We start from the raw sequence: 26,126 nt of genomic DNA, 5'->3' as shown, positions 1-26,126 counted from the left end.
TCTGGGAGCCGGGTCTCAGCGGTTCGGTTGGGATTCTGCCCCGTTGCAGGTGACGGACGTCTCTGCCAGCCTGGCCCCAGGCGGAGCGCCTGAGAAGGAGGCCCGGCTGCACGCGTGCCTGGAGTGTGGCTGCAGCTTCGCCTCGGCCGGCCTGCTGCTGCAGCACAGCAAGGCAGCCCACGGGCGTGAGCGCATCCACGTCTGCCCCGTGTGCAGGAAGGCCTTCAAGCGCGCCACGCACCTCAAGGTACAGCCCCGCCGGGAGAGCACAGAGGCGTCCATGCTGCGCTTAGGGTGGGGCAGGGTGTGTGCACCTGCCGGCCATGGGAGCCCCACCAGTGCCCTCCCGCCTTCAGGGAAGGGTGGATCCACTGTGGGCATGCACACAGTAGAGGAGAGTGGGAGACGGGATGGGTACTGGGGCGTGGCTTCAAGGACACCTGGAGGGGCACAGCCCAGGGCACGTGTGTCTGGCCGCCCGTGACATCGGGCCGGGGCCCCTCCTCTGTGCCCAGTCACCGGAGCATCGGGCCCTGCAGACGCCGAGGTGCACACAGGGCCCAGGCCTCCTTTCTCAGGGCCTGCTGAGGAGTCACTCTGGCAGCACACCAGCTTCTGTTCTCCAGGCCTGAAGCTGGTTACACTTCTCACCTCTGTTTCTACTATGTTTTCTGAGATGGGAAATCCCAGTATTAATATGCTTTGAAAAAGAGAACTCCACGTTCGTTTTTAAAAATGAAACACTGACCATCAAAGCAGCTCTCCTTGCAGAGGCCACGGCCAGGAGGTTGGTGAGGTTGGGGTACTGCCCATGACTCTCTGACTCTGTCACTCAGAATGTCTGTGCTCTTGGTCAGGTCATGTGACACCTGCAGTTCCGCTTTCCTAATAAAATACTCATGTCTGTCAGAGGAATATAAAGTGCTTAGCTTTATACCCATAGTAGAGAGTACAGAAATTATAGTCTGATAGATACTTTTAAAGAAGCAAAAGAATAAAAATGGTTAAAGAAAATTTAAGGTACTTGAAATCATACACATTGATGTTTCTGAGGCGTAGCTCTCTCCCATGACCATTCTGGGGTGGTGTGTTACAGACAGACCGCCTTTCCCTGAGAAGCCTGGCGAACACTGACCGCTCCGTCAGAGTCGGTGCAGCAGTGGACGCATGGTGGTGTTATGGGATGGCAGTGGCACTGCCCCCTGTGCCCCCAGCCCACAGCCCTGGTCTAACTGTGAGGAAAACGTCAGACACATGTCAGTTGAGGAACATCCTGTGAAGTACCCAGCTAGCCCTCTAAAACCTGTCACAGTGGCTGACAGGGAGGGAAGCCAGGATGAGGCCCCGAGCTCGGGGGGCTTGGGTCTCCCTGGCAGGCCACGGCCCAGCACCCACCACCCCCGACTCTGCTCTGTGGGGTCTTGACCGGAGGTGAACCTGGGGTCCTGCTCCCGCCGACTGGCCTTTCCGCGCTGATTTTCCTGTCCCATTTCAGGTCTGTAAGGCTCTGTTAAGATCGTCAGTGTCCTTCGTGTGTGTGTGTGTGTGTGTCTTCCCCAGGAGCACATGCAGACGCATCAGGCCGGTCCTTCCTTAAGCTCTCAGAAGCCGCGGGTGTTCAAGTGTGACACGTGTGAGAAGGCCTTTGCCAAGCCCAGCCAGCTGGAGCGCCATAGCCGCATCCACACAGGTAACCCGGGGAGGGCCCCGGGTGAGAAGTCCTGCTGCCCGCTGGTCTTGGCGGAAAGGTCACAGGCAACATGCGAATGTTTGTTTGTGACACAGCCCCCCAGTTCATGCAGCACGGCCCACTCGCTCAGGTCTTCTCCTGATTTTTCATCAGTTTACCGTGCAGCTGACTTCCCCAGATAGAGGCTGTTGCTGTTTGCATGTGCAGGTCTCGGGTCCTCCTGCCCACCTCTGTCTGGCGCCCAGCCTTCTCACGGTTCTCCCAGCCCTGGTGCCCCTTCAGCAGCTACCTCTGACTCACCCTCAGAGGGCTTCTCCTCCCTGGTGCCCCTGGCTGGCACCCGGGCCTCCTGTGTCGTCAGGACTGGCAGCCTCTACGGGCTGCGTGTCCTCGGAGATGCCCTTGCTTGTCAGCACAGAACCTGGAGCCCACTGGTGCCAGCCACGAGCTCGAGCGACAGACCGCCGTTGCTGCATATAGTGCATCTTTTTAAAACCTTGACTCGGGGCTGCAAACAACTGCCTTGTATAAGAGCATGCACGCACGGGCAGGGTTTGCACACCTTCGCAGGCACCTCGTGACTGTCGCTGGGGCCGCTCCCCTGCCCACGGGGGTGTCTGTCCTCAGTCCAGGGCCTCTCCTCAGCTCTGCCTCTTGTCTGCAGGGAGCACCCTGCTTCTGCCAGTGCTGCGAGGAGAGCCGCCCACAGGGTCGTCTCCCTTTCCATCACCCCGCTCATCTGACAGGGCCCTCAGTTCACCCATGGCTCTTCTTTTCCTTGGGTGTGATGTCACGGTCCCAGTCCAGGGATGAGGGCAGAGACCCTGGGGCCATTTCTAGGACTCTGCCTGCCATTGAGAGCAATCCTGCGACCTCCCTCGTCATCGCTGAGGAGGGCCACCTAGAGGATAGCGACCCACTGCCTCCAGAGCAGCCTTGGGGTGCTGGCACCTGACCTGGGGGGGCCTTGTGGGGATGAGAGGCAGCCACACAGGGCATGTGGGAAAGAACTTTCTAGGCCAGGGGAAGGCTTGTGCACACCCTGGACAAGCAAGGACTCGGTCCTGGGGCTGGGAAGTGTGTGAGTGACAACAGAGGAGGCAGAGCAGCCAGGACCACAGTGGCTGTGCAGCAGGTGCTCCCCAGGGTGATGCTCCCCAGGGTGGTGCTCCCCTGGGCTGTGGTGCCCTCCTGGGCAGGTGCTCCCCTAGATGATGCTCCCCAGGGGGTGCTCACCTGGGCAGTGCTCCCCAGGGTGGTGCTCTCCTGGGCAGGTGCTCACCTGGACGGTGCTCACCAGACCGGCGCTCACTGGGACAGTGCTCTCCTGGGCAGGTGCTCACCTGGACGGTGCTCACCAGGGTGGTGCTCCCTTGGGCAGTGCTCACCTGGGCGGTGCTCACCTAGACAGTGCTCCCCAGAGTGGTGCTCACCTGGGCCGTGCTCACCGGGACAGTGCTCTCCTGGGCGGGTCCTCACCAGCATGGTTGCTCTCCTGGGCAGGTCCTTACCTGGATAGATTCTCACCTGGACACATGCTCACCTGGGGTAGGCTCCCTGCAGAGGTCATTCTTGGCAGCTTTTTCTTCCGTCACGTTTAAAAGATACTGTATAAACCATACTTTAATCAAGTGGATTTGGTATTCCCGTGTCCTTGACGTTCAGCTTTTCTTTTGGAAGCGTGCTGTTTGAACCATGTTTGTTCGTTTCTGGATACTCCGGGACTTTGCGTAGCTTTGTTTTCTGTGTCTCCCTGCAGAGCAGCCTTGCTAGACCCTGGGTTACCACCTGAGTAACGCAGCAGGGGGGCGTCACTAGGATCCTGTAGGACTTGCATCCCTTCCGGGGAGCTCGTGTGTGTGTGTGTGTGTGTGTGTGTGTGTGTGTGTGTGTGTGTCCCTGGGAGCTCATGTGTGTGTGTATGTGTGTGTCCCTGGGAGCTTGTGTGTGTGTCCCTGGGAGCTCGTGTGTGTGTGTGTACACTCCTTGCAGCCGGCCCTCGGGGTGCTGACCGAATCGTCTGTCTGCAGGGGAGCGGCCATTCCACTGCACGCTCTGCGAGAAGGCCTTCAACCAGAAGAGCGCGCTGCAGGTACATATGAAGAAGCACACGGGGGAGCGGCCATACAAGTGTGACTACTGCGTCATGGGCTTCACGCAGAAGAGCAACATGAAGCTGCACATGAAGCGGGCCCACAGCTACGCAGGTGAGGCGGCCTGCAGCCACCGCAGGCGGCGGGAGGCCCCTTCCTCATGGCGGCGGCCTGGACACTGTGTCCCAAAGGCTGGGGAGCCGCTGTGGGGTCAGGGTCAGCCAAGTCTGTGCCCTGTGGTCCCGCAAACGGGCAACCTTGTTCCCATGGTGACTCGCCGATGTCGGTGCTGGCAGAGAGGGGGCATCTCAGAGGGGCCCTGCTGTGTCCCCCCATCCGCCTCGTCCCACATCATCTTGGAGTGCCTGGAAGCTCCGGGAGACGGGTGTGGTGGCCAGTCGCCTGGTGGGGGCTGTGCCGGGAGGGGCTGGACTGCAGCCTGTGTCTCAGGTTCAGGCGCTGTGGCCAGGCATGCAGTCAGACCTGAGTGCAGCGGTGAGTACCCCAGGGTCTCCGGGAGCCACAGGGGCAGGACCCTTCGTGCTGGGCCCCTTTGGAGGAGGAGAAAATCCATTCTGATGCGTGCACGCTAGTGCTTCCTGCGTTACTGTTAGAAAAGTCTTGTCAGTGGTATTAGTAATGACTCAGCAATGTCATATCAGCATCACCTTTACGATACATAGAGTGTGAGAGTGTAGCGAACAAGGGTTGTGTGCTCACGTTCAAGTAACAGTAACTGTCAGAGCCATGAAACCTGCAGCTCAAACGATTCTTTCTGTGTTGTCCTTGTTCGTATGCGCGTCATCTCATGTTGCTGCATGTCTGAGGCTCTCTCTTTGTCCCCACGGCAGGGGCGGTGCCGGAGCCCGTGGGCCAGCAGGACCATGGAGCGGAGGCGCTGAGCCACGCGCTGCACCTGGACGAGGTGGTCCCAGAGCCTGCGAGTGAGTGGCAGGCCCTGGCCAACGTGTTCTGATGGGCGCCGCCCCGAGGACGTCCTGGAGTCAAGTGTGGAGGAGAACAGAGCACTTGGGATTTCTGTTTTGAAGCCTCAAGTGTTACAAATGTCATCACAATAGTTTTTTTAGCTACAGAATGGTCTAAAGATCACTGACTTTCAGCGACTTCCAGGAAGGAGCTGGGCGAGGTGGAAGGCACGGCGTTCTCATGTCTCTGCAGACCACTAAACTCAGGTCCATGTCAGCAGTCTCACCCTCCCCGTGGCCAGTGCAGCCAGCTAGCCATCCGCCGGATCTTACTGTCATTGTGGTGTGATCAGTAAGACAGGTGTCAGTGTGGGGGAAGGCAGAGGGTTCTCTTTTCCTTCATGCTTCCCATGACAAAAAACATAGCTCATGAAACCAACATAAGCTAGGTGCATGAAGTTCAGAGGAAATGCTATGACACACAGGGAAGTTTTTTCCATTTTTTTCTGTGTGTGTTTCGAGATGAGTAGAAATGGACTCTTTTTTTTTTAGCCTACCGTATGTTAGTATACTGGGACCGTGAGAGATGGCTGGACCACTTCTCTCCAGGACAGAGAGCTACCCGTCAGTCAGGAGAAGGCAGCACCTGGGGCGTGAACGTGAGGACAGAGTCAGCCTGACCCACGAGCGAGGACTCGGCCGTCCCCGCTGGAGGCGGTCGCACGCGCCCGAGTCCCCGCCGGGCCCACGGCCGGGTCAGCAGAAAGCACAAGCTGCACCGCCGGCTGCAGACCGCGGCGCCGGCTCCTGGGGGCGGAGACGCTGCCGCCCCGCGCGCCCCCGCGACACCGGATAGGAACGTGTCCGAGCCCCGCCGTGTTCTCTTCGTCCATAAGCAGGTGTACTTTTTATTTCAGGGAATCCTTTAGTATCATCAATGGTGCCACGTTGAACATGCCCCAAACCAACCAAATCCCGCCCCTGCTGGGGCAGAGCGCGCGTCGATCCCACGGCATTCCAAAGACAGAAACTTCTTACTCCACGTGACTCTCTCCTTGGAAATTATTTATATGTTCTATATATAAATACGTATGTACATATGCAGATATATGGGCCTCTGTGTGGCTGAACAGTATATTTTGTAAATAAGCACTATCCCTGTTACAGAGAGAGCGGCAGCATTTTTACCTCCAACGAGCACTTCAGATCAGTATTGCATTCATTTTGTTAATAAAGAAACGGACATCCTCGTCATTGTGACATAAAGCTGGGGTTGCTTTTTTTGTGTTTGTTTTTCCTAAGAATAATTGCCTTTATTTTTTCTCATTGCCTCACTGGTTTCAGAAGAGAGCAATTTTATTATAAATATTGTATGGACTTTGTATATTAAGAGAGGAGCTCATTTCGGATTCCTGAAGAAAGAGACATTTCACTGTTATTTTTTGAAGGGGCATCTTTTGACTTTTTGTTGTCCACACTTTTGGCGTATGTATATAAGTAGTATTGATGGTGATATAAAACTTTTGTTATGTGAAAATATTTAAGTCTGAAAACTTAAATAATATTACTTTTTTTTTTTCAAACTGCTTTGTGTATTGTATATTTTTTTAAAGAAAAAAAAAAGCCTTATTTGACTTGTGATACTGGACTTCTGTATCCTGAGGTTTTTCTTGAATGTCAGTGTGTGTACCTGGCTGGAGTCCGTATATTCAGAATAACTGTAATTGTGCCAGAGTTTTAAAGGTTCTGCTTTTAATGCACTTTTCTTTTATAATTTTGTATTAAAATATTTTAGAAATGTTGATTAATTTTGGTGAACAAATATCTCCAAAGTTGAAATTATTGAAATTTTAAAAATTTTGTTCTTGCTAGGTTATTTATTTTGGTTTTAGCATTAAGTGTCATCTCAGGTCAGTCTCTGCAAGGGGTTTGTTTAATTCCTAATTGTATAGAAAGCATAGTTCAGTGAATTGTATTGGTGCACAGCCTGTTTAAGTAAGGCCTTACCAGGTGAATCTAAAGCCTACTTTTATTTTGGTTAAAGAAAAAAAAAAATCTATCAGTAATCCATTTTGTGAGTCTTCTCAGTTTATTATCAGGCAAACACAAGACATTGATGTATTATTTTTATTTACTTCCTAATTATAAAAGCTGCTTCTTTGCAAAACATTCCTTGAAAAATAAGGTTTTGTAAAGACATAATTTCACTTGAACTTTTGGTGGAGTGGAGTACAAGTTGATCTTTATACTTTACTGGTTGATAAAAAGTCTTCTGACAAGAGATTTCTAGTCTCCTGCATAACCAGGGTTTTGAGGATAGATAATTGTATTTTTTAAAAATATCTATCATAGCATATCTGCTTTGGAATAACAATAAATTAAAAAAATGAAGTTAGGAAATGTGATTAATTTTTTTCTTTTAAAATATTTACTGTAAGATAGTTTGGCACATGCATTCAGATACATTCTCACAGAAAAGAATTTCAGTGATGGTTCCCTGCGCCTCTGTGCGGCACACACGAGCGCCTCCGCGCGGCACACCCTCGTGAGGGCCACATGAAGAGATTCCAACTTAAAAAGCAGGCTGTGCCTTGAGGCCGGCCCGCCGTCTGTGCTCGCCGCAAGTGCCTCCGTTGCTGCCACCGTTGACCATAACAAACGCCACCCTGGTCACTTAGGTGCCTGTAGAGAGGCCACGACCGCCTGTAGCTGTGTCCTGTGGTAAAGGAGCTGGGCAGCTCTGGGCCACTGCAGGATGAGTCCCCTTCCCTCGGAAGCTGCCCCGGGAGCTGGGTGTAGTTCCCCGGTGCTGGGGTCGGGAAGCTGGAGGGTGTAGAGAGGGGAAGGGTTAGTGCTCAGTGGTGTCCAACCCTTTGTGACCCGATGGACTGTTGCCTCTGTCCGTGGAGTTCCCTAGCAGGAATGCTGCAGGGGCTGCTGCGCCCTCCTCCAGGGGGGTCTTCCCGACCCAGGGCTTGGGCCGGAGCCGGGTTTCCTGCGTGGGGGGCAGACTCCTTCTCATCAGGGTATGTGGCGGGCATGTCTGCACAAAGGGCAGCAGGTGCAAACAGAGCATCTTTTCCAGCGCCCCTCCCCACAAGCTTCCCTCGGCCCCTCAAGGACTTGGCAGCTCGGACAGGCCTGTGGTCAGAGGATTGGGCATGGAGGGAGCTTGGGCTGTCGGTCCAGCGGAAAGGAGCTCCTCGAGCTCTGACCACGAGTCACTGGCAGAACGAGACAAACCGGGCCTGACACAGTTGCTGTCTTCCCTTGGATTTCCATTTCATCCAATCTCAGCGTTTAACCAGCGAGTGTCTCTTCATGACAGTCTCTTCACAACAGTGGTTTGTACGCCCGCCCGTAACCGTTTGTAAGGAAATGTGAGCCTGAGTGTTACAGTCGCACCAGTATTCGTGGGCAGGAGGGCCACACGGTAGAACAGGGTGAGATTCTAAAAAGGAGGTGGGCTTCGCTGCTTCCTGTGGATTTTCCTTTTTGCAGAAGACATTCATACCTCACAAAGAAACACATTCTGTAGAAGATCATCACTCCAATTTATGTAAATAACATGATCTTAAGAAAATGTATAAGACTTGGGGCTTCCCCCGTGGCTCAGCGATAAAGAATCCATCTGCCAAGGCAGAAGGTGCAGGAGACACGGGTTGTGTCCCTGGGTCAGGAAGCTCCCCAGAGGAGGGCATGGCAACCGCCCGTTCCAGTGTTCTTGCCTGGAGAAACCCGTGGACAGAGGAACCTGGCGGTCTGCAGTCCATGGAGTCGCAGAGAGTCAGACACAAGTGACTGCACACACATGCACATATAAGATACGTACAGAACTGTCTTCTGGTTATTTTAAACTATTTTATACCTGCTTTTTACCTAATTTTTTCAGATGATTATTTCGAAGTCAGTACTGTGCCCTCTCTTCCCTGCTCCCCGCCCTCCACCCCGCCACCACAGTTAATCCAACTGTTACTAATTTGTTCTTTTTCTAAAATCTGTTGTATACAGTAAGGCTAAGATAAAATTATGTAACTGCTACTTTTAGACCACTCTTTTTGCCACCTAATCTCTACTCATGTAATGTAGGCATTTTGGAGTTTTTAGAAAGGAATTTCAAAAGTGCCTTGGTACACATTTGGAGCCTCTATGTCTCTACCGAATACTCCTGAAAAGCAGCATTTTTAAACCATCTCACTGTTTATAACAGTGGAGGCGAACACCTTGCTGAAGGGAGAGCCCTGCCTCAGCCTCCTGAAGCCTTTCCTGGATGTGGCCCCTAAACCTGCCACATTTGTCCCATCTGAGCTCACCCTCTGTCTCAGCTGACCCCATTCCCTTCATACCCACTGCCCCTCACTCACATGGAGGGGTGCGGCAGACTTTCGTATGGAGGACTAATAAAATACTTAAAGCATGAAAAAATAAAGAGTGACAGGAACAATAGGCAGTGATCATATAATATTCTATTTAATCTTGTGCTTCACAGCATGAAGGCTTTTGTGTTAAGATTTATAATCCATTTTACAAATTTCTAAAGTGACAGTGATTCGTTCTTGATTCACCACTAAAGGACATTTTTAAAATTAATTGTTTTTAATTTACAGGAGAGTCCTTCTTTTCAATCTTCAGAATTGTCCCATGGTCTATTTCTGCATTGGATGACATTTATTTAATACAATTTTGTGTTAGGAATGCATAGTTATTCCAAAAGTCACTGTGCTGGCTTTAAGAATAACAAAGTTAGTTTTGTATTATCTTAGAACTCCTATATATTTATTTGGGTTTGGGATGAGTTATAAGCATTTAAAGGTAGATGTTTTCTCTAGGTAACATTTTCAGCATGTTAACAAAATACGATGCTGAATTTGCAATGAATTCAGATCCATGGGGCTCAAACAGTCTGAGGACATCTTGTTTCCCATCCTTGAGGGTATTTTCCACTTTTTCCCTTATTTGTAAGGTATTTGAAGGTAACTTAAATGAAAATCAATCATAATATCAACTTCTCTATTCATGTAGACATGTAGGACATAGGGTTTTCCCAGAAATACCGATGGAGTTAGTTGATATTACAACATCTGGTCCCTTTTAAAGATGCAGCTCAGTTAACTTTTTTCTTTGTTCACCTTACTCCTAGAACACGGTGGGCACTTCATGCAATTTTTCTGACTGAAAACTAAAGTGGTTTTTATTTTCTCCTGGGCTTTGCTCAGAGAGAATGGTAAGGAATCTGCTGTTCCTCCTTGTCTGTAGGAGGAATATTGTTCTTTTGGTGTTTAAAGTACGGCAGGTGGGGAGAGGGTGCTGTTCTCTAGAAATGACTAGATTATGGCTCATCTGCTGCCTCTACCATGGATTGCCTCAGCTACTTAAAATGGCCCAGCTGCATTTTTCCAGAATGTTTGGCTTTCTGATGATGTAAGATTGCTGATATTTAAACACAGTTAAGGGCGTGAGTTTACAACGCATCTTGTGCATGGGCAGACCTGGAAAACATGAGAGTTGGACTGTAAAGAATGAGCATCTTAGAGCTGATGCTTTAAAATTGTGGTGCTGGAGAAGAGAGTCCCTTGGACATCATCAAGGAGATCAAACCAGTCAATCTTTAAGGAAATCAACCCTGACTATTCATTGGAAGGACTGATCCTGAAGCTCCAGTACTTTGGCTACCTGATGCAAAAAGCCGAATCACTGGGAAAGACTCCGACGCTAGGAAAGATTGAGGGCAGAAGGAGAAGAGGACGACAGAGGTTGAGATCGTTGGATGGCATCACTGACTCAATGGACATGAGTTTGAGCAAACTCCGGGAGATGGTGAAGGACAGGGAAGCCTGGCGTGCTGCAGCCCATGGGGTCGCAAAGATGTGGACACGACTTAGCAGCTAAACCACCACCATATGAATAGAAGTATTTTTTACAAACGCCAATGGTTAATTTATTCTGCATCATCCATGTTATTTCTATCACTGAGGAGACTTTATTGTCATGTAACTTTAAAGGAGCCTCCCAGATGGCTAAGTGGTAAAGAATCTGCCTGAAAAACAAGAGAGATGAGTTCAATCCCTAGGCCAGGAAGATCCCCTCGAGAAGGAAATAGCAACCCACTGCAGTATTCTTGCCTGGGAATACTATGGACAGAGGAGCCTGATGGGCTGCAGTCCATGGGGTCGCAAAGAGTCAGACACGACAGAGCGACTAAAACAACAAGTACGGTGAAAATGTTAAATCCCTTTAGTCTCTAAGGAAAAATGGAGAAACGGCAGTTTCTATGCTCACACCCACGGCCCCACACTCTCCTTTCTGCTGATACACAGATATTTCCCTGATTTTTAAATCCTTACTCAAGCAAGAGAGATGGTTTTATGACACTATTTTAGCATCAGAATAAAGTAATTGTAGGTTACCCTGGTAACCAGCTTCAGGGGAAGAAATTCTTATAAATTAACACAAAATAGCTCTTCTTAGAGTGCCCTCAGCTGGCTCCTCCATCGTCCTGGAGAAGGATGGACAACAGCTGGCTGTCTTCCCCAAGATACTCCTCACCACGCACTTTTTCTAGGCTCGCTTTGAATTATCTTTCTCAAGTTTAGTAATCTGAACTCTTGATGCTTTCTGTGTAAACTCTTTGAAGCGATTTCAAACTTTTAGCAAAGTTGCAAGAGTAGAACAAAGAAGTCCTCCTAGACTCTTCCCCAGAGACGGCTTTCCAGCGTTGCCCGAAGTGTGAAGACTAAGACCTCCGTGTGGCAGACCCAGTGCAGGCTTGCGCCTGGCACCCAGGCCTCCTGCCCGGCTGCCTCTTCACCCTGGAGCGGCACCCCCTTCTCCTCAGCTCTGCAATTTAATTAAACTCTTGACAACTGAGCGGGGGGGGGGGGGGTGTCTAGGAAACCTTTGTCATTGCAGGAGAAACACACCCCTGCTGTGGGCTGCCTGGTGCCCAGATCCATTTGCTGGAGTGTTAACTCCTGATGTGATGGGACTTCCAGGAGCTGAGTACAGCTTAAACGCGGTCATGAAGGTGAGACTGGAGCCCTTACAAGGAAGGAGAGACACCACGGTGTGTCGTGTGCCCTGGAGAGCAGGCAGTGTGTGCAGCCAAGGAGAGGGGCCTCCCCAGAAACTCTTTGCTGGCGCCTTGGCCATGAGCGTCCAGCCTCTAAAGTCTAAGAACATAAAACGTGCATTGTTTCAGCCCCTCAGTCCTGGCTGTCGTATTAGCACAGCCTCAACACAGCATCCAGGGCTCGTGGAAGGCTTGGCGCTCTTGTTTTCAGAGGCTTCCCCTCCACCACCTATTTCAGTGTTTTTCTCAGGCCCATCTTCTCTCCTCACAAACCCCAAACCCAGCTCACAGCCCACACTGGTTTTATAAACCGACATCCTCGCCGCTAACCTCTGACCTGCTCCTGACCTCTGGCCTGGCCTGCTCTCCCAGGGCTTGGTGCTGGGGCCCCTGGACCATCCTCTGCCTGGGGAGGGGGGCAGACAGGAGCCCACAGACGGTTCTCGGTCTGGACCACGTGGTGCAGAGGCGGCTGGGCGGATCGACGGGGTATCTGAAAAAGCGTGATCACCGTGCTGTTCTGTGCTGGTGGGAAGAGGCTTCCTTCATCAGATAGACCCTCCTGGCACCTCTGGACTCGGTGGGACGGTCTGCAGGTGAGCACGCAGAGATGGAGGTGTGTGTGGCTGGGGGTCTAGCACACCCCCCACTCAGAGCTCCGCCTGGAAACGAACTTTCCTGCAGCTTTGGGGTGATGCAGACCTTGGGCTTCCCAGTGGCTACCTGTAAAAAACCTGCCTGCCAGTGCAGGAGACCTAAGAGACACAGGTTCAATCCCTGGGTCTGGAAGATCCCCTGAAGAAGGAAATGACAACCCACTCCAGTATTCTTGCCTGGAGAATGCCATGGACAGAGGAGCCTTGTGGTCCATAGGGTCAGCACACACACTCATGTTCTGCAGACCAGAATAAAAGTCACAGAAGACAAGCCATGCAGATATCATTAAAAGTGTATTACTTTATTTCAATACTCAAGAACAGTGCATACTTTCCTTGAGACCCGTGGTCACAGCTCTCATTGTTGGGTGTGGCCACGAATGGAGGTCACTCAGTCACAACCAGCTCAATGACGCAGTGTGTGTGTCGAGCAATTTGGAGATTTTGTTTCTGAAATTTTCTTTTTTTTTCTTATCCTCTCATCATTGAGGCTATGTATTAATAGACATTATAGTAAACCCACGCGAAATATTCAGAATTAGAAGGGGATTAAAGAGCCACGTTTGGGCGTTACGTTGACTATTCCTCATTTTCATCCTAAGGGGGGTTGTGACGCCAGTGTGGGGACTTCGTGGGGGTCTGGTAGAAGAGATGCTGAAATCAAAAGGTGGGAATCAGTAGGTTATGGGGGAAGCACGGGAGATGTCAGCTGGGGTTAGAAAAGAGTGGGATAGAGGACCCCTCCCCGTCCTCACTGGGGCCGGCACCCAGTCCGGCAGCGATTCGGGAAAAGCGAGTGTGCTGGTCAGTGGGTTTCTGGGAGGAAGCAGGTGGGGTGGTTATCTCTCCCCAAGGGTTAGTGTTCGCTGTGCGCACCGGCGTGCCGAGCACGCCACCTGTCACCTTTGCGCTCGCGATAGCCACGGCCACCGCGAGGCTCCCGGAACGTCCTGCCACCGCTCTGAGCTGCGCCGCCTCCGCCCTCCGGCCGGGCTCCGTAGAAAGTAGGTCGTCGCGGGGGCAGCTGCGGTCCCCGCGCGCCTGCGCCGTCGCGGGACCCCCCGAGGCCCGGCCGAGTCCGCCCCGCGTCCCTTCTCCGCACGCGCCGATCCGGCTCCTCCGGGGTGTGAGCCGCGGCCACCACACGGGACACTCCCAGCTGCCCGCCCGCCTGCCACGTACCAAAGCTCCCGCCGCGAAGCCGCTCCACTGTGATCGGTTAGGAAAGGAAGTGCTTTAAGAGGTGAGAGGAGGCGGGAAAGAAACCAAAGGAAGCTCAGAGCCACAGGCCGGTCTCCACACTCTGCATGGGGGCCCAGCGGCAGGGTCCCCAGGGCCGCGTCCAAGGCCGTCCCAGGGCAGAAGGTGGGCGTGGAGGGTCGCCCACCCTGGACCCTCAGGGACCTCGCTGATCTTCAAGGGTGAGCTGACAGCTGCACCGTCTTCTCCATTGAGCCGCTGGCCAGGAGCCTGCAGGACGCGCATGTGGGCAGGGTGGGGGGATGCCTGCTGCACTTGGGAATTTAGACAATGGTTAGCGTCCAGGCAGTTGTATTAAGAAGCTGGGGACGGGGTTCTGGGAGGGGAGCTGGGCTTCAGCGTCTTGCCATCGGGGACCCGGAACGGCTGTCTCGTCCTCCCTGAGAAAAGGAAAGAGAGAGTTGGGAGAGCCAGGGCCCTGTGGTCAGTGGTTACCAGGTGCAGGGCCTCTCTCCTCGGGGTCTGTCTCTAGGAATGAAGCTGCATGGGGCTGGTCTCTAAGTCCGCGGCTCACAGCATCCTTTATCTCACTGCACATCCAAGCACCACAGGGCAAACAGGACAGGGCGTGTGGGTGCTCCTCTGGGAACCATGCATTTCTGGGGGTGAAAAACTCAACTAATACATTGTTATGTCTCAAAGGAGGGCTTGTTTTCTCCTAACATTCCCCCCTCAAGAGATGGGAGGCCCAATTACCCTGCTGTCCCTGCTCAGCAGGAAGTAGCCAGAAAGACCTCAACCCCCCATTGCCAAAGAATTTGGCCTCCCATCTCTTGAGGGGGGAACGTTAGGTAGTTAGAATAGGAAAAAGGAGTCCAGATGGCAGTGGCTAAAAGACAAGGAAGGGAACAGCCCGCAAAAATAGAACAAAGGAAGGTCTGAGGACCGGAGTGAGGACCTCAGGAAAAACAAACAGCACTCCTGGCTGGCCCAGTTTACAGAGCAGGCCCTGGGGGAGGAAAAGACATATAAGAAGAGGAGCCAAAGGGCCAGGGGTCTCTCTCCAGTGCACGCGCGCTCTCTCTTCTCTTCGCATCTTCTGGGTCGGCATGCCCTCGCACCTCGAGGATGTATTTTCCTTTACTTTCTAAATAAAACTGAGCTGTAACATGGCACTGTAACACTGTCTGAGAGCTGTGATGCTCCGAAGGCTTTAATGTCCATAGCTTAAAATTTTTGTTGTGAGGAGACAGAACCAAGGAAATTACACACTCCCCTGACATCTAGACTAGAGATTCCCAGGGACCACGGGAAGTGGTCCATGAACGATGCCCGGGATGGGCTCATCTGCGTGAGGCTGAGATGCCGAGAGCGCAGACCCACTTGGTTCACCAGGGAGCAGCCTCTGCCCCACCTGCGAGCCCTCTCCTGCATCACCAAGGAAACCAGCCTCCCAGATGAGCTGTCTACAAACTCTGACCTCAGGGTCTTCAAAAAACAAGAGTTGACATGTTTTCTGGACAAATACAATTTGCAGAAGAGCTGGCAGTGTTGGAGGCGGAGACAGTGGGTGGGGATGATGGAGACGAGGGAGCTTGTCCAGGCATTGGCTCGAGAAGGCAAGTGTCACCCCAGCTGTCACTTAGATGAACTTGGAGGAAGGTGCTTTTTTTTTTTTGCATTTGAATTCTCATTCAAATTTTAGTCTCTTGTTGGTTTTTCCTTTTCTCATAGGTTATGAATGAAAACTTGATCTCTTAAGGATCCCCTTGAGACTGTGAGCCCCCGGAAAGAAAGATGAACATGAAATATGCTATTGATCCGATGACAGATGGGCCTCATCCACGTCTTGCATCACCCACGTGACCCAGAGATTAGGCAATGGAAGCACAAGGCCCCAGGTCTTATAGCTAACTTGGTCCACAGAAAGATGATGGCTCTGATTTCTTGCAATTTTGCTTTCCCCCCAAAACATTCCTCCATTGCTGATTCACTAGAGGCATTTTATTTTCATGTGTGGGGAAGTCTGTGGAATTCTAGCCTCTGGAGGTGTCGGGCATCATTCAGAGATAACTCCTCCTGCAGGAAAGGGGCTTTGTTCCCCAGCCTCAGGGCCAAGCCCTTCAGCAGGGACCTAGGTCTAGTCCCAGGTAAGTCTGGCTGGGCTTTGGGTACTTGGTCCTCAGAGCCGCTCCTGGAGTAGCCCTGAGCCAGGCAGCACTGGCCTCTCCTTGTCCTGAATTTCAGAGAGATTAACCTTAGGGTCTCCTGGAAAGTGGGATTTAGTCATGCAGAAGAGCAGATCGCTGCTCCATCTGACCAAGCACCTCTGCACTGAGATGGCTTAGTCCCCCTCCTACGCTGTTTGCTGAACAGCTTACGTGAGACACCACTGAGGGGAACTTTTGAATAAAAGACGGCAGATTTATGGCTTTTCTTTTTGATTACTGTGCCTACAATTTATTATCTACTGTGATCTAAATCTCTGACATCTGTTTCATCTTGTGAACAAGCAAGCCAGCCTAGGGGGGTGGGTGTTCCTAGCATCCCTGTTTGCTAGTTGAAGGAGCCGAAGCTCCTCAGAGAGGTTGAGTCATTTCCCCAAAGTCAGCCAGCAGAGGGGAGCTGGTGTTAGAAACTCTGATGAGGATGGACATCGTCCCACCTGCAGACATCTGGGTTTTGCCCTTGGTCGCTCTGGTCCGGAAGTCTTGGGGACTCAGAAATGGTCTGGACACTGCAGGTGACCTGATAGAAACACTGCAACTCTGGATTTAGACCCAGAGCCCCGCCAGGATATGTGTCATCGCTGTCTCATTTCAGAATCAAGACACGAATATTGTAAGGCTCTCTGTTTCTTAGACATTTGAGATAGTATTTATCTCCTTATCAGATTTGCCTCAGGATCAACATTTTGAAGACTGAGTCCTACCCACATTGAATCTGACACCAGCCAGCTTAGCAATGGGTCACTCACCACTCACTTCATGTATTTAAATGTCTTCCTGAAGAGACTGAGTCTCCTCAAAGCTGAGTCCTGCTTCTCATCACCCTTCAGAGTCCAGCACCTTTCAGAGCCTAGGTCGCTGTGTCTGTCCTGGCCGTCTGTGTATCGCGACCACTGGACGTGCCACACACACACGGGACTTGATGCAGAATTACAGTGAGGTGACTAACCCACGAGTCTCTGTGTTCCCGACCAAACCATTTCACCGTAAATTGTAAAATCTCAACGTTTCAACGAGCTCAGCAGGAAGCACACTTCTGCAGGTCAGAGGTGATTGGGGTTGAGGAGCCATCACTCTTTGCTGGTGGGGAATGAGCCCTTGGACGGGGCGCATTGGTCTCCTGGTGACACAGCCTCGCCACAGACCGCAGGACCTTCTCGGGTGAAATCACACTGTGACCTGCCATAAGCCAGCAGGTGAGCCTCGGGAGACACTCCTGGTCTCATCAGAGACCACAGACACCTGGGACAGGAGTCCGTGGAAACGAAGGTCTCCCCCGGGGGGCCGCTGGCCTGGGGCACGGGCAGAAGAAGCTGCCACATGGGGTGAGAGCATGGCAGCGATGCCAGCACCGTGATGCCTGAGGCTGCAGGACGGTCCCGTGGCCCTGGGGGCACCGTGAGCGCCACGTCCTTACACGCTGCTCCTGCTGTAGCACATGGCCTCTGTCTTTCCTCGCTGGTGTCTGTCTTCCTCATGACACTTCTTTCAGCTGGAAGGGGAGTTGACTGGACCCTTGTAAGAGTCAGGACTGCAGTTGTAGCTGGACGGCAGCAGTTAAGTCATGGCCTCATTTGGGTCAAGAGTCAGTGAAAGTGGTGGCTGGGCTGATGCTCTAATGAGAAAACCAGTGGGACCGAGATTTGGTGACGTTTGTTCCTTCCTGCCAGGCTGCCGTGCAAATGTGGTTCCATTATCAGGGATGAAAGGCACCCCCGCAAGCCTCGAATCTTTGTGGAAATGGTCCCAACTGCTCAAGAGGCTTGCTGTGGCTCCACAGGCTCATCTCAGCTCCCGAGCCCCTCCAGCTCTAAGCCTGCTGCCCTTTTCCACCTTCTCGAGGCCTGTCCGGGCATCTGGGCCCTGCCCACTGGGGCAGCTGCGTCTGCTCTGTCTCAGGAGACTAGAGCCTGGACCAGCCCTTGGGCGTCCAGGCTCTAGGGCCTCTGTCTCCAGGGTGTTCCATCTCCTCACAGGTAAGCTTGGCCTCTGGACCTGGGCACCCACCCCTCTCACCCCAGGACAGCTCTGCCTGCTTGCAGCTTTGGGAAGAAGGAGTCTGAGGGGCTTGGTGTGAGGGGTTACTGCCTGGGGTCTGCCCCTCCTGAGTCCAGAACCTTCCCTTCCCTCCTCCATCCGGCTCAGGCCTGGGGGGGCTATGCCTTGTCCCCCATCAGAGCCCCTCCTGAGATCTCAGGTTTCTGAGCAGGGCTGACGTGTCACTGGCGATGCCAGCTGTTTCGAGGAGGTCTGGGCAGGGAGCCGGGCAGGTGGCATGGTACCCCTCCTGTCAGAGCAGCTCCCCACACATCCCCCCGTCTCACAGAGGATAGACGAAGCCTCAGGGAGCCCGAGGGACCTGGGCGTGTGGCTCCAGTGTGAATCAGCAAGACAGATGCCTGAGGTCCCCAGGTCCCTCTCATCGCCCTCAAGGACCAAGGTGCTGCTGCCCCAGCCAGGAGGCCACCTGACCTTCCAGACAGGTTGGTGCCCTCCAGGCCCTTGAACCTCTCGGGGTCCAGCACGACCCCTCTTGTCCTCAAGCTCCCCGAGGAACCCTGGCCTGGCACCTGGTGCAGCACCTGCTCAAGTGAGCTCTGCAGAAACGCCCGCCTCGAAGGGCTGGGATGTGCAGGAGCAACTCCCGAGAAGCAGCGGGTGGAGGGTCTGGAGACTGGCATCCCCAGACCGACCCAGACTTGTCCCCGGGCCCCTCCCAGCACCTCCCATGTGGAGAAGGTACGTTACCAGCTTGAAGATTTTGGAAAGCGTGCCCTGGGCGTCGTGCCCCTTGAGTCCCTTGTGAGCCGATTTGTAGTCAGACGCTCTGCCTCCATAGCCGAATCCTGGCTTCTGGCCCTCAGCCCCCTGCAAGAGAGGGTGAGGCTCGCGGTCTGTGCCTACGGCCTGCGGCCCTGCCCTGGTCCACATCCATCTGGCCTCAGCAGCCATTCGGCCACACACTGGGCGCCCAGCGCCTCCGGCGTGGGGTGGGACCTTCCCCGTGGCAGTATCTGCCCTTCTCCTGGCTGAGCGGGTCCCAGGGTGGATCAGCCAGAGTCACACACACTCTCCAAAGTCTTTGTCTGCACACATTGGGGGAAGGGGTGCCTGGACTGTGCTGGAGAAGGGTGGGTGAGGCTGCGCCCCTGACGGGAGCCCAGGAGACAACGCCCAACCCCAGGCTGTTCTGGCCGTTGGCACAGACCCTTCATGCCAGCTCCCCCAGGGCTCAGCAGACTTCACACTTGGGGAATTGGGGGCTCATCTGTTTTTAAAGGGCAAAGACACAATTCCTAACTCTCCAGCTTGGAGAGGGCTCTTGCAGGCCAGAACCAGCTCCCCTGGCTGCGCTGTGGGTGCCCTGAGTGTGGATGGACCAGGATTCTTCCAGGGGCTCTGGGCTGTGAGTTGGTGATCATAGAGGGAGGCGGGGAAGTGGGCTGGGAAGCCGTGTCCCCCAGCTGTGCACCTGGGCACCATCCCAGGACCGGCAACCGGGGTGGGTCTCAGCAAACCCGCTCCCTGGCTGTGTGACCTTGGGCAACTGTCGGAAGCTCTCTGAGCTTCAGTTTCCTCTTCTGTAACATGGAGATGATGGACAACCTGCTCTGAGACTGGAGCTTGTTGCTCTGAACTCTGAAGCTTGCTGAGGGGGCTGCCTGAGGAGCCCCCACCTCTGCCTCCAGCTTCTCTGGGGGGACCCCTCTCACTTCAGGGAGGATGGAGAAAGCTGGCTTCCCGCAGGTAGCAATGACACACAGTTACTGAAATGTAAAGGCGTGTGTCTCTGGGGCCAGTTTGCATTCATATAAGCTCTAGTTTCAAAGGGACCTTGCACTGTGAGCACCAGAAGGAAGGGGGACTCTGGGGCTCAGACATGATGAAAGTTAGCGCCGTGGGGTGCATGTCCCTTGCACAGATCTCATGCAACGGACAGGCTCTGGGATCTCACTTCACATTTTGCCAACAAGAAGTGGGACTCTTTCTGCCTGGGCCTCTCCTGAGAATTCTACAAATGAAGTAAAACCGTCTCTGATCGAGCTCTAGAGCCCTTGGCCTTAGCCTGTGGTCCTTTTCGGTGTCAGGACGGTGTTGTGGGGCTGGAGGGAGCTCGGGAAGCGTGGAGTCCATCCCTCTGGTTCAGGGGTGCTGGAGGTGGGCTCCAGGAGCTTCACGGATCTTGCAGGCCAGCTCCCTCATGTTTGGACTGAAGCTGGACCAAGGCCACCTGTCTAGGCCCCCACCCCACCCCACCCCAGCGCTACTTCTGTGGGTTCCTTCACTTTCAGCCAGAAACAGATGCTGGGAATAGATGCTGGCCACTCAGAACGAGGCATCCACTTTCACGTGAAAATCTGGTTTCAAGGGGTGTCAAGTGCGTTGAGTCTCGGGGACTACGCACGAGGGGCGCCTACTGCTGCCCTCGCATCCCACAGTTTCCACGGACACACTCCCTTGGTCACGGTCGCAGGGGCCAAGGACAGTTAAAGAGAGCTGCGCTGAAGGATAGACCAGCAAGGGAGAAAGCCGTGCTGTCCCACGCGAGCCTGTCATGCTCTGACTCTGTTGATTTTCTCCAGAATAAAATGCTTCTGAGAATAAAATTCAAGGATTGGTTTTCAGATTGATAATCTGCTGAATTTTTCTCCTTTCAAATTTTTGGTCACTTTTATCTTTGGACAACCTAGAATTTGCCAGAAAAACATACAACGTAGTTTAGAAAACTAGTGAAATTTTCAGGATCTCCAAATGAAGACAGTCATGCAGATCTCGGAAACCAACAGACCGGCTCACGGAACACAGAGCAGAATTTTGCTTTGGAAAAAAGAGAAAATTAACGGGTTAGTGGGAACAAAAACGGAGACATGGAGAGGCATGCAAAGGCATTCTATTAGCTGCTGGGTTGGAGGGGCCTTAAACGACGGGAAGAAAAAAGGTCTCCCCCCCCGCATCACTCTCAGTCGTCAGCGGCTCTGCCCTGGTCCACCACGCCTAGAAAGTTAAGAGGCAGGTCGAGTAGTTAATGAAGTAGGATATCTGAGTCAGAAGTGGGTTTCATTCTTCAGTGTCACCTTTTTCTCCTGCTGGCACAAGAAGTCCGTCATTAATTGGCTGTGGCCGCTGGCCCGCATCAGTTCTCTACATCATCGGCACTCTTTGCAAATTCATCAGATCAGAAAAAGGCTCACGTGTATCTGTATGAATGTCCCAGCAACCTCTCAGTTCACTCTGCAGTAATCATGTGTCGGAGCGGTTCCAAGAAGCTTCCTCTGCCTTTTCTCTGAGGGCGGATGCCTCCCTCCCTCCTTCCTTCTTTTTTAAAAATGTACTTACTTTTTATTGAAGGATAATTGCTTTACAGTATTGTGTTGGTTTCTGCCAAACATAAATGTGAAGCAGTCCCTCCTCCTTCCTTCCCCGCCCTCCTCCCCGCTCTTCCCTTTTCTCTTTCCTTCCTTCCTTCTTTCTTCCTCCCTCTTCCCTTTCTTCTTTCTTTCTCTCTAAATTCATGCATTCATTTCTATGTTGCCTACTGACTGTGCATCAGTGAGATGCAGGCTCTGCGCTAGAGAGATCTTGTGTCTCCAAGGACGTTGGAGAATGTGTTTCTGTTTCCAAGACAGACACAGTTCCTGGCCTAGAGGTTAGTGGGCCTCTATTTATTCTGGAAATTTGATCAAGACTGTATCTAATATTTACTGGTAAATACTGCTGTTTGGTTGCTTAGTCGTGTCCAACTCTCTGAGACCCCATGGATGGTAGCCCACCAGGCTCCTCTGTCCATGGGGTTCTCCAGGCAAGAATACTGGAGTGGGTTGCCACGCCCTCCCCCAGGGGATATTCCAGACCCAGGGATCCAACCTCAGTCTCCTATGGCTCCTGCACTGGCAGCCAGGTTCTTTACCACTGAGCCACCAGGGAAGCCTTTACTAGAAGGTAATTTAGTTAAAATACAGATCAGCATTAGAAGTTGGTGTAGACACCAAATTTTACTAGAAGCTGAACAAGTCAGCCCTTTAAGATTTTCATGGACACTTAGTTCTCAGAAATTCCTAAAAAGGTTTTTCTGGATGGCTTGGTATCTAAGCTTTAGTTATTACTAAATCAAAACCCAAACCAAAATCTTTTGGATCACTTAGGTTGTTATAAACTGAGTAACTGAACTCAGCATCCTTTTGCGTTGTTAGCAGAATCACCGTTTCTCAACAGAATGTCAACATCTGGTGGGGTGGGGTTAGCTCTTTGGACAGGTGCGCAGGCCGACTGCAGGGACTGGACTTCCTCCTCCGCTGTTTTGGAAGGAAGTCAGGAACTTTCTCAAAGACGGGGGTCCTCCTTTCCTGGGGAGAGTCCAGCAGAGTCTCCTAGGAGCCCCTCGGTGCGTGGGCCCCGGGGCGAGAAACAGGAGCGCTGGAGCTAGGAGGAAGGGCCTGCTGTGGGGGAAGCAGCGGGGCACAAGCCGGGAGGATGGAAGGAACATGGACGTTCGAGCCTCCGGGCCGGAGAGGACAGGGGAGGGGAGGGGAGGGCGGGGCGCGCGGCACCTACCCAGCTAAATCTGCTGAGGGACAGTCCTCGCCCCTGCGTGAGGAAGAGAAAGAGAAAGTAACACAGGGATCAGTGCAGGCACGGCGCTCTTTCATACAGCAGGAGACACAGAACAGCACTGAGCTGAGGCAGGAAATCGGTTTTGTCAGACGCGGCGCATCCCTGCGCGTGGCCACAGCTGCCCGGAGCCGCCCGGAAGGAGGACTTCCGATCCAGGCAGGGAGGGGAGGGGAGTGCTATCTGCCTGGGACAAGCGTTTCTCAGCCCGTTCTAGTTCTACGTGGGTTCCACGTGGCAAAACATCTTGGGGGGAAATGAGGGAGCGCTGAGTCCAGCCTGCTGTCTGGCCCATTCAGGGGTCCCAGGCGGGTGAAGCAATGGCGGTTCAGTGCCTTCAGAGCCCTTACCTTTCCTTGCGATGGAGGAGGTGTGCGGGGTGTCACCTGCAAAGACACAGCAGAATGGTGAGCTGGGGCGTGGTGCCTCCTTCACAGCGGCCCTGACCGCCTCGAGAGGGCCTCCTGTGGTCACCTGTCACCCCTGTATTCACCCAGCTCGTGTCCAGTTCCCAGCTAGACGGAGCTGCTTGCTGGGAGGGTCTGGCACCAATGGTATGAGAAACCACCTACTCGATCTCTGCCCTGCGACCCTGTTCTGTCCCAGGTGAGGGAGAAACACAGGATTTGAGGATCTGAAAGCACCCAGCGGCACCCAGATCGTCCAGAACACTCTGAAAGTGTTTGGGAGGATGTGAAACACGCCCAGGGCTCTGCACTCTGCGAGGCGAGCCCTTGATGGAGAGGGCGAGTGTCACAGAGACCTCTCTGGGGTCGGCAGTCAAGGGCCCCAAATACTAGGAGCCTCAGAAGGAGAGCCCTCAGGTGTGTGGTCCCTAAAGCCCTCATCATCCTGAAAAAGGAGGTCTATAACTAGAGCCTGTGCTTTTGCTTTGTTTTTAAGACTTTATTTTTTTTTAGAGCCAGTTCTAGGTTTCTAGAAAAATTGCACAATAATTGCAGAGCATTGTCATGACCTACCATCCTCTGCACAGCCCACCCCCTGCCTTCTGTGTGGTCATTTGTTACAACTGGTGAGCCAATCTACCACCCTCCAGAGGGTTATAGCTGTGTCCCATTGGGATATTCTCAGACCCCCCCCCTCCCCATAGATTAGAGCTGTCACCTGGGGATGTGCTCAGACCCCTTGTGGATCAGAGCTTAGAGTCACCTGGGGATATACTCAGATCTCTCCCCCCTGGATTAGAGCTGTGTCACCTGGGGACACACTTAGGCTCTCCTGGGTGGGGGCATGGCCAGGCACCCCTCACCTCTCTGCTCCCCCACCCTCGCCCTGCACCCCTCCACTCCCCACCCCCACGCCAACACTCACGATGTTCTTGAAGAAGTGCACTACAGGGTTTTCGTCTTGGGGCCGGCCGTGCTGCGCCTTCTGGGGCAGGGAGCCATAGTGGGTGGTTCTGGCCGCGTGGTGTCCATCCTGAGAGACAGGGGGAGACGTCTGGAAGGTCAGAGGAGATCTTCACGGGGACCTCCTGCAAGCCACCGGGACAGTGAGCCGCAGCCTCGCGAACGCCTCCTCCATCCCCAGCTCGGGGCGTCGTTCAGAAGGACCCTTCTTGCTCACAAGGTGCTGTTGTCAGCAAGTCTAGAGTGTGCTTCTCGGGAGTTCAGTGCGTTTACTGGGCTCAGTGTTGCTGCTGGGACTCGTGCTCCTGTCTGGATTGTCACTGGCGTCACTGGCACTAGTTACAGGGGCGTGTTCCCACACGCGTCACCATCAGTGTCTATGACTCTCTGCAGATGTCCTCCCACCCCATCCACCAGGTCGGAAGCCCTGCAGTCATCCTGGGCTCTCTCTCTGCTCTATTTCCCGCTTTGGGTCTGTTCACAACCCTTATAGGCTTTTCTTTAAAATAGTCCCTGCATTTGTCTCTGCCCCACATTGACAGCAAAGCCGAGACTGGGGCAGCCCTGCCGGGGCCCCGCCCTTTCCTGCCCAGATTCATTTGCAAAGAGAGGATGCTCTGTGCCTCCTGTCCACTCCCCCCTCCACCCCCCGGCCAGCCCCTGCGTCTGCTCACAAACTGGACCCTTCTCTGCAGCCCGGGGAGCAGGAGGAGCAGCTGAGAGCTTACACCACACAGCACATCCAAGTTTTCTCCACTTTCTGAGAACTTGTCTTGGCTTTGAGCTGTCCAGTCCCTCTCTGTCTTTTGAACGAGGTGTCCACAGGCCCTCCAGTCCTCCTTCTGTGACTCTGCGCCCTGCTGGCCCCTCAGGTTCTAAGTCCCTCCTTCTGCGGGTCCTGCAGGGGCCCAAGCTCCCTGCTCCCCCTGCCTCTCCCCACTGTGCCCAGACCCCACCTCCCCGATGCCCCGGCCATGCGTTCTGCCGGTTGCAGTTCTCAGTTTCTCTCGGGCAGGCTCAGCAAGTGACCTGTTTCCTGTGCAGCTCAGTCACAGCCTCCCTCGGAGGATGGAGCCAGGCCTGGGGGTCAGTGCTGAGCCTCCCTCCCCGCATGGGGCCGGAACTTCATGGTATTCAGGTTCCTCGCGCAGGAAGCCCAGGGATTTGTGTTATTCCAGGTGGTGCTCGTGGTGAAGAACCTGCCTGCCAGTGCAGAAGATGTAAGGGACTCAGGTTTGATCCCTGGGTCGGGAAGTTCCCCTGGAGAAGGAAATGGCAACCCACTCCAGTATCCTTGCCTGGAGAATCCCATGGACAGAGGAGGAGCCTGACAGGCTACAGTCCATGGGGTTGCAGAGAGCTGGACATGACTGAGCAACTCAGCACTCAAGCACATGGGCATGATGGCGTGGGTGGAGGCCGATGCAGTGGACATTTGAGTTGAAGACGCTGGCCACAGGGGCGAGCTGGAGCATTTCAGGAAGTGCTGAAACACTTCGCCCTCCTGACTCTAACTCATCCTCTCTGTGGGTGCTGCCAAATAATCTGCTTCTCCCTGGGTTGTGTTGTCTGTCACCCAGGGCCAATCAGATTCCGTCACTGCAGGCCAACCCTACACATTCTTCTCCAGTGAAGGAAAATGTGAAACCAAGAAGTAAAAAAGAAAACAGATGAGCTAGGAAACTGTTTAAGTTACTTGTGCATATGTTCTGAGTCACTTCAGTCGTGTCCGACTCTCTGTGACCCCGTGGACTGTAGCCCGCCAGGGCCCTCTGTTCATGAGATTCTCCAGGCAAGAATACTGGGGTAGATTGCTGTGCCCTCCTCCAGGGGATCTTCCTTAAGTTACTCACGTCAAGAAAAGTATCTTTTGTGTTTAGACACAAAAATATCTTTGTGTCTAAATATCCAGTGTATCTGGCAAGTGAAGTTATTTGTTAAATAGCACCTTGCTGCTACTGCTAAGTCACTTCAGTCATGTCTGACTCTGTGCAACCCCATAGACGTCAGCCCACCATGCTCACCCGTCCCTGGGATTCTCCAGGCAAGAACACTGGAGTGGGTTGCCATTTTCTTCTCCAATGCATGAAAATGAAAAGTGAAAGTGAAGTCGCTCAGTCGTGTCCGACTCTTAGCGACCCCATGGACTGCAGCCTACCAGGCTCCTCAGTCCATGGGATTTTCCAGGCAAGAGTACTGGAGTGGGGTGCCATTGCCTTCTCCGAAATAGCACCTTAATGGCCCAAAATGATGAAAACAGCTCAGATTTTTGCACAACTAATGCT

General features: G+C 53.2%; 2 protein-coding genes across 7 annotated transcripts in view; one reads left to right on the top strand and one right to left on the bottom strand.

The window, feature by feature from the left end:
• ZNF236 (zinc finger protein 236) overlaps positions 1 to 7,109 on the top strand; it is a 69,023-nt gene extending 61,914 nt beyond the window's left edge. For all 4 annotated transcript variants that reach the window (XM_027526182.1, XM_027526180.1, XM_027526181.1 and 1 more), the window contains 4 exons: positions 50 to 247; positions 1,561 to 1,690; positions 3,721 to 3,897; positions 4,635 to 7,109. In XM_027526182.1, coding sequence (XP_027381983.1) covers positions 50 to 247; positions 1,561 to 1,690; positions 3,721 to 3,897; positions 4,635 to 4,759 — 630 coding nt within the window. In that variant the 3' untranslated portion in view covers positions 4,760 to 7,109. The remainder of the gene's footprint in view (positions 1 to 49; positions 248 to 1,560; positions 1,691 to 3,720; positions 3,898 to 4,634) is intronic.
• A 5,606-nt stretch (positions 7,110 to 12,715) lies between these two features.
• The window catches only part of MBP (myelin basic protein), a 104,673-nt gene continuing 91,262 nt past the window's right edge, over positions 12,716 to 26,126 (bottom strand). For 2 of the 3 annotated variants that reach the window (XM_027526075.1, XM_027526077.1), the window contains 4 exons: positions 23,804 to 23,911; positions 22,822 to 22,857; positions 18,611 to 18,730; positions 12,716 to 14,074 (listed from right to left, as the gene is read on the bottom strand). In XM_027526075.1, coding sequence (XP_027381876.1) covers positions 14,030 to 14,074; positions 18,611 to 18,730; positions 22,822 to 22,857; positions 23,804 to 23,911 — 309 coding nt within the window. In that variant the 3' untranslated portion in view covers positions 12,716 to 14,029. Of the gene's footprint in view, positions 14,075 to 18,610; positions 18,731 to 22,414; positions 22,448 to 22,821; positions 22,858 to 23,803; positions 23,912 to 26,126 lie in introns of all 3 variants that reach the window. The other variant, XM_027526076.1, reaches the window with a different exon arrangement.

This window comes from Bos indicus x Bos taurus, chromosome 24 (assembly GCF_003369695.1).
Source record: "Bos indicus x Bos taurus breed Angus x Brahman F1 hybrid chromosome 24, Bos_hybrid_MaternalHap_v2.0, whole genome shotgun sequence".
In the NCBI taxonomy this organism is placed as follows: Eukaryota; Metazoa; Chordata; class Mammalia; order Artiodactyla; family Bovidae; genus Bos; species Bos indicus x Bos taurus.
This window is presented reverse-complemented; position numbering and strand designations above follow the sequence as displayed.